This window comes from Danio aesculapii, chromosome 20, assembly GCF_903798145.1.
Source record: "Danio aesculapii chromosome 20, fDanAes4.1, whole genome shotgun sequence".
NCBI lineage: Eukaryota > Metazoa > Chordata > Actinopteri > Cypriniformes > Danionidae > Danio > Danio aesculapii.
In genome coordinates this window covers 40,152,186-40,168,935 of record NC_079454.1, presented here as the reverse complement: position 1 = coordinate 40,168,935, position 16,750 = coordinate 40,152,186, and the positions used below count along the sequence as shown (strand labels likewise).

Below are 16,750 nucleotides of genomic sequence, written 5' to 3'. Positions count from 1 at the left end.
ATTTCATTTTCATTCTCAGGAATAAGTTGGAATTATGACCCATTCAACCTCACAGGATCAGCGTGATCTGATGCTGCTTTATTCAGAATGTGACGCATGTTATACGTGTTTCTTATTTTATTTTAATTTTACCGTAGGTGAACCAGTCAAAGCTTGCAAAGAGTTAACTAAGGCTGAGTATATTTGAGCAAAGTATATATAAAAGGTTTTAAAATATTAATATGTTTTAAAGTAACTGTGTTTCATGTTTAAAATATTTATTCTTGTGTTTAAAGCTTTTGTCATTACACTACGTCAGTGTCTCAGAGTCATTCAGAAATTATTGTTAATTGCTGGATTATTGCACAAGAAAGTTTTTATTACAACCGTTTTTTTTTTTCTAAGAAACGCAAGCATGTACATCAATATTTCTCACATATTATTGTAGCAGAGTTTGTGCTAAATACATAAATACATGTTGGCTAATACTATGTAATAAGTATCTGAAATAAGCACAAATGTCAGGGCATGTCAAAACATCTTAGGGGCCTCAAAATCACATCAGAGCCCAGAGGGTTAAAACTAGCTAAATAATCTTGTTTTTCCGTATGACGTAAGATTATTTTGCTTACCTCATTGGCAGATTATTTAGCTTGTTTTAAGGAAAAACTCACTTAGTTTGGGCATATTATTTCTGAAAACAAGACATTATTTTTTTGTTTGTTTAGAAAATGCTTCCTGATTTAAGAATTCGTCAATGTTTGGACCAAACAAAACCAAAAAATCTAAGTAAGAAAAGCATTTTTGCAGTGTAGACTTTCTTGAAGTGCATTTTCCCCCAGCACTACTCCAACCAGCAGTGTGTCCATGTGTACGTGTTACTGATGGCGTTGTCGTGTCTGTCCTCTCCGCTTAATTAAAAAAGTCTCATGGCATCTCACAATGTATTACTCTGTTCTAGCCTTGTCATCCTCAAGGACCCTCCTGCCATTTGCACAGTCGCTATCAGCCAGCCCAATTGGCGTTTATACCAGGAGCCTCATGTCCATCCATTATAGTCAAGCCCGCTCAGATTAGCAGTTTCCATCTGGGCTTTTCTGCAGCAGGTGTTATGTAGTGAGGCCAGTTCCCCTCTCAAGGTTGCCCTGGTGCCACAGCCATTTAAGCTGTTCATTTATTGACTTGCTCTGATAAAACAGAGAATGCACAATGTAACATACTCGCACAGGTCCATTGTGGAGTGCTGGAAAAGCAAACACGATCTGGTGCAGACAATGTGATGATTCAACTGTCTGGAGACTTTTAGCATGCTTCATTTAGGACGGCAACAGACCTTTCCCATCTCACATGCCCCATATCTGTTTTCGTCCCCATTCAAACTTGTTTTCCCATTCTGACCTTGTTTTATATGCATTTAAAATCTGGATTATGAGTGGTCGGGTGCGATATTTTGCATGCAGATCTAATTGTAGGACAGACAAATATGGCAACCATCTGATTTTCTACTTTATGCTATATACAGGAATCAGACAGTGAAATTCAATACCTTTTTAGACCTTTTTTAAGACTCTTTCCATACATTTTAAAACCTCATCGCCACTTTGGGTTACAACTGGTAACATTGGCGACATTTTAACTTACAGTATATTTACTACATACTGATTGTAACAAACTAATCCTAATCTAAAACATTATTCATATACTGAATAAAAATGCTAATACAGCAGGGGCACCTATAGAACAGCAGGACAAAGCAGCTTGATGTCAAATCTAAAAGGATTTTATTGATTTCCTAAACTACACAGCATCCCAATATTCACAGATTAAATTCATACACTGTACAATCAAAAATTAAAGTAAAATAAAAAAAAAATTGTAAAATAGCATTTAAGACTTTAATACTTTTTAAGGGCCTTAATTTTCCTCTAGAATTATCAGCTTTTAATACTTTAAGACCCTGTGCACACCCTGCTTTTATATGTATATATCTATAGGAAGCTTGTTTTAGTGCCACTGATAAAATATTAATAATAAATGCATTTTTTTAAATCTCATATTTTTATTTTTTTAAGAGTGTCATCATTTTCAGAATAAATTGAGACAAAAGAGATAAACTCACAGTTGCATGTTAAAAAGTCAGAATTTTGGGATATAAACCTGTAATTCTGACTTTTTTGTGATTTATAAAGTCAGAATAGTGAGATATATACTCACAATTGTAAGATATATAGTCAAAATTCAACTTATCTTGCAATTGTAAGGTTATATCCCACAATTCTGGGATAAAAAGTCATAATTGGAAATAGACAAGTCAGCATTCCAGGTTTATGACAGCCAATTTTGGCTGTTTTTCTCATAATTCTGACTTTTTTGGGGGGCAATTCTGTTTTTGCGTGTTTGTGTCATGAAATTGTAAGTTAAAAAGTTAACACTTACTTTAGGTACCAATTGTCACTATTAACAAATGGCTTATTACCTGCCTATTATTAAGATATTAGCTGTTTATCGTTCATTCATTCGTTTTTTTTTTTTGGCTTAGTCCCTTTATTAATCAGGGGTCGCCACAGCGGAATGAACCGCCAACTTATTCAGCACATGTTCTAAGCAACGCATGGAGTGTAATTATGTTGAAAATTCAGCTTTGCATCACATTAATAATATTCAATAATATATAATTTAAAATATATTCAAACAGAAAATAGTTTATAAATTTTTTTTAATAATATTTAAGTCAAAATAAAATATTAACCTGTGACCTTCTTTCTGTGAGGCGACCACCGCGCCGCCCTTATTTGTTTATTTGTATTTATAAAATTCACATTCTACATGATCTTATTCTACATCCCAATATCCAAACCTAACTACTACCTTTAGCAAATTAAGAGTTTATTAAACTCAAAGTTATAGTTAATAATGACTTGTTAATAATAAGAATTGTACCTTACAATAAAGTATGACCATAGTAAATATTTTATATAGGAACTCACAATTGAAATAACAAAAAGTAAAAGTTATGAGATAAAAAAATCTGTTACGTTCATTCATTTATTATTTTGAATTATTATTAATTTATACTTTTTTTTTAAATTATATATAACATATATAATAAACATATATAATAATAAAAAGTGAATTATTTTACAATTATATATCATAATTTACCCAAGGCAATCTCACGCCAATTCGTAACTTTTTGATTTGAGTTGCTAATTCATACGATGTAATTTACTACGATTTGCTCAACACCCAATGACGGTTCGGTTTAGGGGTGGGGTTAGGTGGCACGCCTCTTTTTTAAAATCGTACATTTTCATATGACTGAACTTGAATTTGTACGAATTATCCACTAAACAGACAAAACGTAAAATACTTACGTTTTCTTGTGAGATCGGGCTGAATTTACCACACAAAGGCCAATACAATTGTCATTCGGTGTAATAAATTTTCTGTAATATATTCAGAATAATAGTTTTATCCTAGAAAATCTTAGCTGACGATTACTTGATGACATATTAACAGAAGAAAAATGCACAGTACTGAGATATAGACTATGTTATCAGCCCACATACTAAGTAATGCATGACTAAACACAAGTAGTTTGTAATATAATACTTTTATACTCACACAGTGTCACATAAAAATCAATACAGAGTGACGTCAGGCTTCAGAAACAAAAATAGCATGCTAAATTTAGAAGACTGCCCTATGAATGCCTTTTTGTTGCATGCCAAGTTATGTCACGTAAATGACTGAGACATTAATAATATATCCGCCTTGCCGGAATACACAAAACCTCATCTCTCTCTCTCTATCATCTTGCTTTTCTGGTTCTCTTTTTCATGCTCATATATCTGCAGTGCTGAGTCACTCTCCTGTCTTTCTTCATGTTATCAGAGTGTCAAAAAACAATAAATTGGCAGTTTACAGCATTAAGGATAAAAATAAAGTGTGATAAATTCCACACGTTAGCAACAAATAACAGTTTTTGACCCCAAAACAGCTACTACAGACCAAATTAAATGAAAAAGACTTAGTGTATGAATAATAATAAAAATAATTAAATAATGAGCTCAGGCAAGTGCAAGCAAGCAAGCATTCATAAAAAGAGGCAGTGATGTCACTGCATGGAGTGAGAGAGAAGGGGCGGAGGCTCTGAACACACACACACGCGCTCACAGTCTGAGAGTTACAGCAGGAAAGCAGCACATCCAAACACTCAGACTCAGACTCAGCCTCGCGTGTGCATACAGACACGCTCCTCAAACATCCTTCACCCTGAGCAAGCCCAGCATGCCCTCCAGGAGCCTGGACTGTAATATCTCCACCCTCATCGCCTGCGCGGTGGACGTGGAGGTGTTCACCAGTCGAGAGTTCAAGGTAGGGTTGTTACTATCATGCTTGCATTAGGTATATACAGCTCTGGGTTAGAGTAGTGGTTTTAATACTAACACATTGACAAGTGAATGGGGTTAAGATGCTTAGACCAGTGTTTCCCAACCCTGTTCCTGGAGGCACACCAACAGTACATATTTCGGATGATTCCCTTATCTAACCCATTTAATTGGAGTCTTTTCTTATGTTCTGATCAGTTGATTCAAGTGTGTCAAATTAGGAAGAGATTGAACATGTGTAATGTTGGTTTGCCTTCAGGAATAGGTTTGGGAAACACTGATTTAGACGATGTTTGTTTGTACATAAAGTAACAGACTGGAGTGTCTCATTATTGATATCTACATACATAAGAGCCCTTACAGTAGACTCGTATACCATTTTTATTTACACTGAAAGACTTTTAATTTGAAATTCAAGCATTTGTTCATATCTTTCAAGTGATTGTGCTTGTAAATGCACCTCTACTGATGCTAGCTGCTGGTTATTTTGGTTGTTTGTGTGTGTGGAGGTTTGCCTCAGCGCTGTTCATTCACACCACACACCATTCATTATCAAATACACTTCGTCTCGGTGCGTCACGCTCTTGCTTGACTGGTCATCAATCTCTGAAGTCTGTGACCCCCCGCTTATCTTTCACATCACACTCGGTCTGACCCTACAAGGTCACCATTGATTCATACCTTATGGTCCATTTGGATGAGTGCTTATAATGCTTCATTGCACACTTTGAAATGAGTGAAACCTGTGCTAATTGAACAACATTATTCGGTACTTGGTAATTTGGTCAATATTAGAGTTTACAAACTAGGTCAGATCTGGTAGAGCCATCGGTTTATTTGTTCTGATATTTTTAAAGGCAGCGTGTCTTTGTCACACATGGAAGGAATGTTTGGAACAGGCTGCTGCTTCTTTTAAAGATGAGTGTCAGTGCTTCCAATAGTTATACGTCTCCAAAAGTAGATTGGATTTTTTTTTTTACATCATGAAAGTGCCAGCAAAGAAAAACTCAATTGTTGCTTTTCAGAGTAAAATCAAATGTTACTTAGAAGAGGAATATTTAATTGGATTTGAATCTGAAAAGTAAATGGAGCATATTTAGCATACTAAAAATGTACTATTAATGACAATGGCCATTAGGTGAACTGCAGACAGCAACTTATGCCGAGTTCAGACTGCATGATTTTAGCCCCGATTTTGACTTGACAACAGATTTTGACAAAAATCGCAGACAAATGCCTGAAATCACAGGCAAATTCACGTGAGTAACAATCACACAGTGTGAACTAGCAAAGACGCCATCTGAGAGAAATGCTGATGAAACGCCGTCACCCATGGGATATTTGGCATGCTAAATATCTGGACCTGTTGGTAATTCAAAAGTATGCCGTGTGAAATGTGTTCTGATTAAAAACAACATTAGCAATTACCTACAGCTAATGAGAGAGCAGCATCCACTAGTGTGGGTATCTGTAGGACAGCGGGAGGTTGGGGGAGAAGTTAAAAGGACTTCTTTTCAGTCTAATTGAACCCAAGAAATGGAGGAAAAACTAGTGGAAATTTGGCAGGAGCACTTGTGTCTGCTTGTTTCATCTAAACAATATCCCAATCTAGTCAGAAAAAAAAAAAATTTCACCTTCAAAACCCAGGTGAGCAAAATAAGTAAATTTTCCACCCCACTAAAGGCTTCTTTCTCATTATGTAGTAATAACAAAAGATATACTATGTGACATCGCGTTGTTTCCATGTTACTTCTCACATGTGTTTGGTTGTGAGACGTAGTTTGCGGTTCGATACTAGGTTGTCGTCGATTCTTCCTATTGTAAAAGTCATGCAGTGTGAAAGAAACCAAGGGCTGGGCGATAAAAATCGGTATCGATATTTATTGACTGAATTCCGCTTTGGAAGCAGTGTGCCAACAAGCTTGGGGTTTCTATGTTTGTCATTTCAAATGGAAGAGTGTGACTTGAATGACACGCACATTGGAGCGTCGCGCACATGTTGTGCAAGCGGCGCACACATACTGTAAACATGTAATGCGCGCACATTTTCCAACCGCACCTAGTTGAAAACATAACCTTTCCGAATGCCGCAAGCGCACCGCGAATCATGCAAGTAGAACTAACTAATCTGCTTCACACTTTGTATGGAATATACACAGTTCAGTAATAACGGTAATTCAGACAAACACAGTGCACCCAAACACTGCAGTGCTTTTTTTCGTTTTCTCCATAAACTTGCATCAGAGCTGCAGCAATGGTTTGTTCATCGTCTGAGAAAATGCGTGATTGTCACCTAGTTACGAGAGATGGCAGCGCTAGCGCAAAGCTTATGGTGAAGTAAACCACACACTTACGCTTGTCAGTTCAGGTCAGAACAACAACACATGCGAAAATGAGTGCCGTATAGCAGCAGTGAGGAGATTATAAATGAAAAAAGGAGGATGTCGCCAGAGTGGCTTTTTGGTTTCTTTTCTTGTGCATCCCAGCCACTAGCTCCACATCTGAAAGAGTTTTTAGCATATGGGGTAATATAGTCATTCAACTTTACAATCTGTAATGTTTCAGTATGAATTTGAATAATGATGGCTGGTTCTTTTACTTGAAATCTCAGATTTGATTATCATAATTTGTTTTGTTTACAGAGTTTGAGGTTTACTGTATCATTATTGTTGACACCTTACAGATGTTGCCATTGCACAAACTTTGTAACATTTTATTAATCAAGTTTATGAGTCTCTTTTTTTATTAAGAGATCAGATATTTAGTTTAAACATTTTTGTTTTTGACTATTAAAACTATTTGCCTTAGTAATGTTGGTAAATTAAAATAAAGTGGTTAAAAATAATCCTAATATTCCTAAATGTATTGTTAAAAAAATCTTTAAGAATTATCGATTTCGAAAGATATGAAACATGATATGCTGATAATTTTTTTGCAATATCGCCCAGCCCTAGTGAAACCCCTGGTCTCCGATCCATCTTGCAGTGTACACACAGCACCGACGGAATGCTACACCAGGTCATAAAGTGTGAAAACATTTGTGACACGACTACTTTGAAAATTGTGCAGTCTAGTCTCAGCATTACAGTGTTTGTACTCATGAATATGAAACATGCAGTACTAGAGACTAAAAGTGAAAGATCTAATACCCTTTTTTGTTTCTTTGTTAAGTACAAATACATCTGAATTACCTTTATAGTGATGTACAGATAATGAACATTGCCTGCTGAGAACAACATCCAGACCAATATGTAAATATGTTGCTCCAGGAGCATATTAGTGCACATTTTAGTTGACAAATCAACTAGAGGGCTGTTTATATATTTTGAATCTAAAATGCACTACTTAGGATACATTTTGTTGTTCATTTCAGATATACATCCTTGTCAGCGAGAAGCTGGGACTTATTGTACAGATCACCAAGACCAGCAAACCACTGACCTACTGTAAACTATTCCCTAAACCCAACCAATAGTAAAACCAAACAGAAGTGAAAATGTAATGTGTATAGTTTTACCTTGATTTTACATTGCTTATATCTATTTTGTGACACGGTGCTTTTCTAGACTTGAACTTGAGCAATTGACTGCTCCACATACTGTAGATATGGCTATGTTTTCTTTGCTGTTTTTCATTGACATTACAGTACAGAAAAACTCTTTCTGCTTTGTCCTGAACATTGTGTAAGTATAATAATAGTAATTCCTTACATTTAAATAACGCTTTACTGGACACTCAAAGAACTTTACAGATTTTTTTGGGGGAATCTCCCAATCCACCTGGATGACATGACGGCAGTCATATTGTGCCAGACCGCACACCACACACCAGCTAATTGGTGGATGAACTATGAGGATAGTTTGGAGGCCATGATGGACAGAGGCCAGTGGGCCAGGATGCCAGGGTTAAACCGCTACTCTTTTTCCAAGAACATTCTGGGATTTTTAATGACCACAGAGAGTCAGGACTACAGTTTAATGCCTCATCTGAAAGACGGCGCTCACTGAGCAGTATTGAGTCCCCTTCACTATACTGGGGCTTTAGGACCCACATAGACCGCAGGTTGAGCCCCCCCTGCTGGTCCCACTAACACCACTTCCGGCAGCAACCTAGCTTTCCTATGTGGTCTCCCATCCAGGTACTGATCGGGCGCAGCCCTGCTTCACTTCAGTTGGGGACCATGTGAGAGTTGCCGAGAGCTAGCTGCCAGCTAAATGTATAAGTATTTGTTTCTTGTGTCATAGACTATAAGATAAACATCACATCCATGATTTTTACCAAGTCCTTCACATAAAAAATCTACAATTGCTGACAAGTGATACTGCATAAAACCAAACACTCAAACTGTGTATTTTGCTAAGCAACAATGAATAGCAGATGGTATGTCTCCAGCATTTGGTGTTAGCAAATAAAAAAAACGTTTGAACAGCTCTTTGAAAAGATTCTTTCCAGTTCTGTTTTTCTACCTATTGCAGTGAATAAGCATTTTCATTCAACCTGCCTTGGCCAAGACACATTAAATATTAAAATAATAACCAATTTTCATGCAAAACATTTGTGTTGGTGGCCTTTTTGTGCCCTTTTCTTGGCAAATACTACTTTTCCCCACACATCCTTGGTAAGTCCTTGGTAAAATTTGACTTTATCCTAACCCTTGTGTCCAATCCACATCTAATTCAAGATTAAATATGTAGAGCATTGCACATCACACAAATCAATATTATTTCTTCGGAAGACTTCCCAAACGAGTTTTCATGTTTTCAAGAAATTTCATTAAAAATAAATGCTAACATTTTCCAATCTCATATAATTCCTCTTCATCTTTCCCATATGGACCGCTCTTACTCACATTATAAGATCATGCAGAGTTTCTGAACCCCTGTGTCTGTCTCTTCCTGCCTCATGAGTTTCTCGTGACATGTTTCACATTGCCTCAGTTGTGACTGGCCGAGTTTCAGCATGGGCCATAATGCTGAGTAATAGCAGGAAGAGCAGCAGGTCTTCAGGGCTTTCCGCATTTATTTGCTCCTCGCTGGGAACACTGCAAGTCAGGAGGTCACTTTTATTTTCTCTGGGTGCCACAGAGATGACCTGTTTCCTTTAATAACAGTAAGAACATCTCAGGCACTGCAGCACAACTTCATTTCCTGTCAAACCAGTTCACCAAATAGTCATCCAAATATTAGATCAGCTCTTTCCCTGTTCTCAGCTTACATTGTATGTAACTATTTCCTTTACCTGACTGTGTTAAGAGTTTCTGAATACCATGGTCAATGAACCTTGCTTCATCATACAAAGTCATAATTAAGGCCCTGTTTACAACTGGTATTAAAATGGGAAATTGTCAGTATGATTACAAGTAGAGGATGCTAAAGACAGGTGGAAATGGTCCACTTTCAATCACTTCCAGAGGAAGTCGAAAACTTAATCAGATAACATCATACTGCATATAACCAGACTAAAGGTGTTAAATGGAACAGCCAAAAGGAACAACCTTTGTGTTTTTTGCCTGTTCATTTACACAACAACTGCATTTTTGGTACTCAAAACTCAGGTTACAAAGTAAAGGTGTCAAATTTAACTGTTCCTTTGATGCACCACGATGCAGACATGGACAATTTGGTATCGGATTTATTAATAGATCATCACCAGTGAGTAGATACTGACATCATATATCTTATATTAGGGTTGTCACGATACTGGAATTCGATACCAATCGATACTGAAATTTTAAAAATGTCCATTTCCAATGAACATTTGAGCGCTGTTAAGCGTGTTCTTAAACACCGCTGATTTGCCATTGTGTTCACATGCTCAACAGAAATGACTGTGATTGGCTGTGAAGGTCATCAGTTCACCAAACTCACCACTGTTTATTGTGTGTAACCACAGATACAGGGACACTGGAGCATTTTAAAGATGTGATTCATCAGCAGATCGCTCCTATGTCAGCTTGCAGAAAAACCAGCTGATCGACGTGACGTTGAAATGCTCCGGAAGTGGTGTTAGTGAGACCAGCAACTCTGCGTGGGTCCCAACTCCCTAGTGTATTGATGGGGAAATTATACTGCTCAGTGAGTGCTGCCTTTCGGATGAGACATTAAACCAAGGTCCTGACTCTTTCACTAGCACTTATGATCTGCCCCCAGGTTAGTTTGATGTCAAAGTATGGTACGTTTAGCTAGTGTGAACTTGTCTTCTGAACTCAGGAGTCCACCTGAAAGAAGTGGTCTGGGGTACGGTTGTGCAAATTGTGGTACGGTTCACTTCTGATATGAATGCAATCAATCTAAATTACGTAAGTGAACCACCAACTGTACAACAAACTTTAGTTTTCATAATGTTCATTCGTGTCTGTGTATCCCCTATCTTGGTGACAAGCGGGACTGACCCTTAGCAAACAGAATTGTCTGCTTGTTTCCACCAAAAATCACTTCTGCAGACGTCACATGACTTACTGAACATTTTTTTTGTGGAAAAAAGATGCAAGTGGCTCTCTGTATTTTGGTTTTTAAAAAGAACAACCTTGATATGCATACGTCTCCATTTTGGCGCTTTGCTTTCGTGGCCGTTACCTTGCAACAACTGTACACAAACCAGCAGCTTGATGACGCAAGTGTACCAGGGTTAAGAAGAAAAAAAGACAGTGTGAACACAAACCAGCTGGGAAGGTGGCAAGGGGGGACAATCCAACTTGGGTTCGGTTCAGGCAATTGAACCAAGTGTGAAAGCACCCTAAAAATCCCAGGATGTCCTTCGAAAAAGAGTAGAGGTTTAATTTGCCCACTGGCTTCTGTCTATCAGGGCCTCCTAACCATCCTCATATAATCATTGACTTCATCACTGTGACTCCTCTCCACCAATCAACTGATGTGTGGTGTGCGATCTGGCGCAATATGGCTGCCGTCGCGTCATCCAGGTGGATGATGCATTCTGGTGGTTGATGAGGAGATTACCCCCAAAAATGTGTAAAGCACTTTGAATGTCCAAAAAAAGCGTTATATAAATTCTGGGAATTTTTATTATTATTATTATTATTATTATTATTATTATAATAAAGCATCTCAGCTGGCTACACTTGTTATAAGGTCACTGATAAACACGTTTATACTGTACCAAGTGAAAACAGGACCTAAAAGTCATATTAATATTATGTTTCCAACGTAAATAATTGTTTTTCTTGCACATATGCACAAGCCAAATAGGTTAAACGCTTATTTATTTTATGTGCCATTTAGAATGGATTTATTTGAAAGACAATTATATACTAGTGCCAAACTATGTTATTAAATAATTTTTATTGATAATAATTGATAATATTTAAATTTCTCTTTATGAAGTAACTGTGGTATTTTGTCATTTCATGTAGTTTTTAGATTTAGGTGCTGTTTTTTTACATTTAAGTACTTTAATTTCAGTCAAATTTCTTTTTAAAGTAGTTCATCTAACATTATTTTTTATTTAACATCCCTTATTTTAGGTTTAGTTTACAGTAACAACTGCAACAACCTATGTAATATTGTGAATCTATGTAACATACAGATTGTGTCACCAAAATGAACGTACAAACTACACAGACCCAGAAAAGACATCAGAAAAAAAAGTTTTGTTCATCTAAATCTGTGCTTTGTTACTATATGTACTGTTCTTTCAAACACAAAGCCAACCAATCAGATTGTATTATACCTGTCTGTTTACTTCAGCATGTTGCACTAGATACTGGTATCCCTCTAGGCTTGCAGTCCTAAAAGCAGCATTGTGTGTTTTATAGTCATACATTAAAAGGAGTTATATTTAACCAAGGTCAAAGTGGAACAGAAAAATATAAGAGCTCAAGAGGCTCTGGCCTGGATCTGTTTAAGATGAATAGTGTCTCCCCATGCAGAGAAAAATTCACCTTTTTCTCCTCCCCCATCGGAGGCTAATTCATCTCCCAGCAAGGAGAGGATCTGGTCTTGATTAAAAGCAGGGGACTGTTAAATTTGACATTCATTTCAGGATTAATGTTAAGGTTAGGCTCAGTTTGCGTTTTCCCCTTCTTCCACCCCCTATTAAGAAAGTTTTCAAGGCACATCGTGAACAGTAAACACACCGCTTGGCCGAAGAACAGCTGTAATTGCTTAAATGCCTGCGTGCCTACCACACCGTCCTCAAAAAGAGTGGAAAAGCATAGCACCTTCTGTTTTGTTTTGTTTTTTCTCCATGGGAAGGCCGATCATTCCTTTCTAATGGAGTCTCCGGCCATATCTGCTGTTTACATTTTAGTATTGTCATCTGACGCGGTTTATACACACTTCAGTTTGGCTTGGCAGAGTGAGGTGTCACTGGGCTAATGGGTGTTATTTTTAGCATCTCTCTTATCCTTGATGGAGTTTTTATCTGTCGTGCAAAAAAGCTGTAACCGAGTGTGTCATTGCGCAGTAATTTCATGCTTTAGTGGGTTGAGATCATACAGCGGACCTGACGTCACCACAGGCTGTTTACACTTAAAAAAGAAATGATGTCTGCAAAATTGTTGCAAGCAATTTATTTGTTGAATTTCAACAAATTTAATTTAGTAAAATTGAACTTTGTTTGTTCAAATTCAGCCCAAATAAATTGTTTACAACCACTTAACCACTAAAAACTCTGAATTTTACTAACATGGCTGCTTCCAAAACAAGTGATTTTTGTCACACTTTATTTTGATGGGTCGTTTGTTGAATTTAAGCTACAGTGCATCTACATGCCAACTAATTTCATTAGATTATAAGTAGACTAGGTTGGGGTTAGGGTTAGTGTAACTTGTCATGCACTTGCAAAGTTTCTTATAGTCATTTAAATGATATTAAGCAGACAGTCTACTAATACTCAATTGGACCATCAAAATAAAGTGTTACCCTGATTTTTTCCCTCTCGTTTTAGTATAATTCACTTTGATTGGTCCTTTAATGCTCCACTCTAAAGTAAAATGGAAATGTTCCTGAGAAGGTTGGGTAAAATTGTTTCACTGACATACTTGGTGAATTTATCCTGGCTTAATAAAAGTATTCACATCATGTTGTTATAATGTACATGAGACTAATTGAGAGGTCTAATACACTGATACAAAAGCAATTTCATTAAAGGGGTGGTCCACTATGATATCATATTTTAAACTTTGGTTGATGTCTAATGTAGATGTGTGAACATAAACAACATCTCTGAATGCTAGACGCTCAAAGTTCAATGCAAAGGGACACATTGGCTTTTACAGAGTTAGCTTAGCAAAGCCTACAGCGAACGAATTTGGGGACTACAAAAAAATTCATCCGGGTTAATGAGATCATAAGTGCTTCAGGTTACGCACATTCACCATGTGCATACACCCTGCGCAGCAAAGGAGTGTGGCCAGAGGCGCAGTAATTTTAAAGCAGAGAAAGCTAATCCAAATGCTAAGCCAAATGCTGCTATTTCAACAGAGCTCATTCTGTTTTTGTATTTGGGCTTCCACAGGACACGACACAAAGAAAGAAGTGCTTACAATTTAATTTTAATAAAGTCCCATGGATTATAAAAATATATAGCTAGCATTTGACAAAGGACAGGTTCCAGAATCTCTCACTTCAGTGGTGGATTCAGCTAAAACACAACAACCTGTAAGTTTTTTTTTTGTTGTTAAAATTGATCAACTACATGCATTACATGTTTCTAGCGTAACGTTATGTTGTAGCGACGACGTAAACAAGATGTAAAAAACAGGAAATGCTGTTTGGCACTATTAAGCAATTTAGCTACAAATTCATATTTATCAGTCAAACCGCTGTAAACACTCACAATCTTCACTGGCGCATGCAGAGTCTCTCTATGCAGACGCTTTCAGTGTTTCTCTAAGTGGCCGCTTTCCCTGCGCTCTAAAACTCAAATAACGAACTTGCAAATGATATGTGAAGGTTTCATATTACTTACACATGCTTATTCTGAATATATGTGAAAGACACTTGTCAGATTTTATTTTAGAGAGCAGGCGTGAGGTTCAACTGTGTGCTCTTAATTTACTGTCAGATTCAAGCACAAACTGCTGCGGCTAACAGCTTCTCTGTTTACACAGCGCAAAAACATGTGCTTGAAGGCGCGTGACACTTCCTGGTGATGTGTAGCTGATCTGCGAATCACAGCACATTAGCTGTTAGCTGACCAATCAAAGCCTCTTGAGGGTGGGCCTTTTCAAAGGAACTAGGAAATATGACAGTCATTAGCATGTTAGCTGAGTAGCTGTATATAATCAAAGTAAGATGATTTAAAGCAGGGAAAAAAATAACATGTTTTCTACAAACGAAGCATGAGCACACATTTCTTTGCATCTTACAAACACAACCAAGCCTTAAGAATACACTGTGCACCACCCATTTTAAATGTATATACACTCTGTATATACAAAAAATATTTTTGCTGCTTGTTCAAACTACCTTCATAAAATGAGCAGAAACAAAACAATTCTTGTTTTTTTTTTTCAGGACAACTTAATTGTTTTATGTTCAAACATACAAGTTAACTTAATCGATTTGTGCTGGGACAACATGAAGGATTGATGGTTGATGTCTAATGTAGATGTGTGAACATAAACATCATCTCTGAATGTAAGATGCTCAAAGTTCAATGCAAAGGGACACATTGGCTTTTACAGAGTTAGCTTAGCAAAGCCTTTCTGCATAATTGACATAAGCTTGTATATTTGAGAGTTGATGGAACAGAGAACTTAATTTAATACTCATATACACTGTGCATGTGTGCATGCTTCTGTTTGTGTCCTGAATATCAGGAGTTTAAACTTAAAAGGCTTCAAAAGTAACGCAGACGATTTGTTAGACTCTGAGATAAAGATGCTAAATTTGTCACAGAGGTGCTACCCTATCAAAGGGTACATTTTCGTACGTGTTTAGGTCAGGGGTGCACAAAACTGCCAACCATCAAGGATTTCGAGGACAACACATACACTTAATATACAAATACACTTCATTAAATATACGCATGGACATCACCTATATGCTATACAACTGCAGGTTAACTGTTTACATATAATAACCTTAAATAAGTAACTAGTAACTAATAGCTTTTATCACCTAAAGTTTTATTAATTAATAGGTTTTGGTAACTAATAACCTCAATTTTTCCGAAATTAATTTGATTTGATTAATTTAATAATGTGCACCTTTTGTAAAGCTACTTTGAAACAATTATTGTAAATGGCGCTATACAAATAAACTTGAATTGAAAACTGGTGTCTTGCAGAGTTTGGCACCAACTTGCTTTAACACACCTACCAGGACATTTCTAGGATACCTAGAAAGAGCTTGATTAGCTGGTTCAGGTGTGTCTAATTGGGGTTCATGCTAAATTCTGCAGGACACTGGCCCTCCAGGACTGAGATTGACACCCCAGTTTGAGCTACTAATGGCCCGTTTCCACTGAGTGGTACAGTAGGGTATGGATCAACTTTATCAGGCTTGCATTTCCACTGCCAAAAGGGTACCAATGATGGGCCTGGTGTATGACTGAAAGTTTCACTCAATGAAATGTCAAAGTAAAGCTTTAAAAGTCGTTCACATATCATATGAGAAGCACTTCTCACTAAACAGATGATTTATACACATAAATACTTGTTTATAAATGTTCATTACTAACTTTTCTATGATCATGATTTGATTATAACTGCAGATCAATTATGTGCGAAACAGCCTACTGTAACGTCTGCAATTAATAAATAAATAAATCAACATATATGAACACATACAGACCCTTAAAGTCTCCAACATGTTACCAATTACAGAAAAACTACACAGCATACATTGAGTCCTTATTTGGGTTCAAAAACAACATGCAACATATAGGCCACAGTCAGTGCAAACTTCTAATCTGCATCTTTAATCTTCGCCAGCACAGATAACATCTTGTTAGAGAGTAATTCTGTCATTCCGAGTTCATAATAGTCCAAAAAGTGATGAGAATAGTTAAACATGGCAGTTTGTTCATCTTTTAGGTTGCTTAAATAATCATTTGCCCCTTTGTTTTGTCGGGCTTCTCCTTTGTTTTTTCACACTTCACTCTCGCGTTTGTCTGTTTCTGAAAGGATTGTATGTCATAAGCACGTCAAAGCAGGGTGAGCACACGCGAGAAAGTGAAACCACATGCACTTTAGACGGCCTTGTAAACAACTACGGGGCACAGGGTAGATTCTGCTTCTCTTCTTGGCTTTGTGGCTATTCATTAAGATGATGACAAGGTTTGTTTAAGCTCAGGTCAACCATGGCTCGTTATTATATGTATATATTATTACGGTGTAATGTCTTGGCTGTGTATTAAAAATGGCACTTCCTTTGTTTTCATTCTCCTTGTGTACACGCTGGTGATGTTTCTATGTA

General features: G+C 37.0%; 1 protein-coding gene across 2 annotated transcripts in view; it reads left to right on the top strand.

Annotated features, from left to right (window-relative positions):
• The window catches only part of rcan2 (regulator of calcineurin 2), a 136,053-nt gene that overhangs the window by 86,361 nt on the left and 32,942 nt on the right, over positions 1–16,750 (top strand). The window contains exon 1 of one of the 2 annotated variants that reach the window (XM_056481102.1): positions 4,207–4,356. The exons of the other annotated variant lie outside the window; for it this stretch is intronic. Within the exon in view, the coding sequence (XP_056337077.1) occupies positions 4,270–4,356 (87 nt within the window). The 5' untranslated portion in view covers positions 4,207–4,269. Of the gene's footprint in view, positions 1–4,206; positions 4,357–16,750 lie in introns of those variants that run through there. 2 annotated transcript variants of the gene reach the window in all.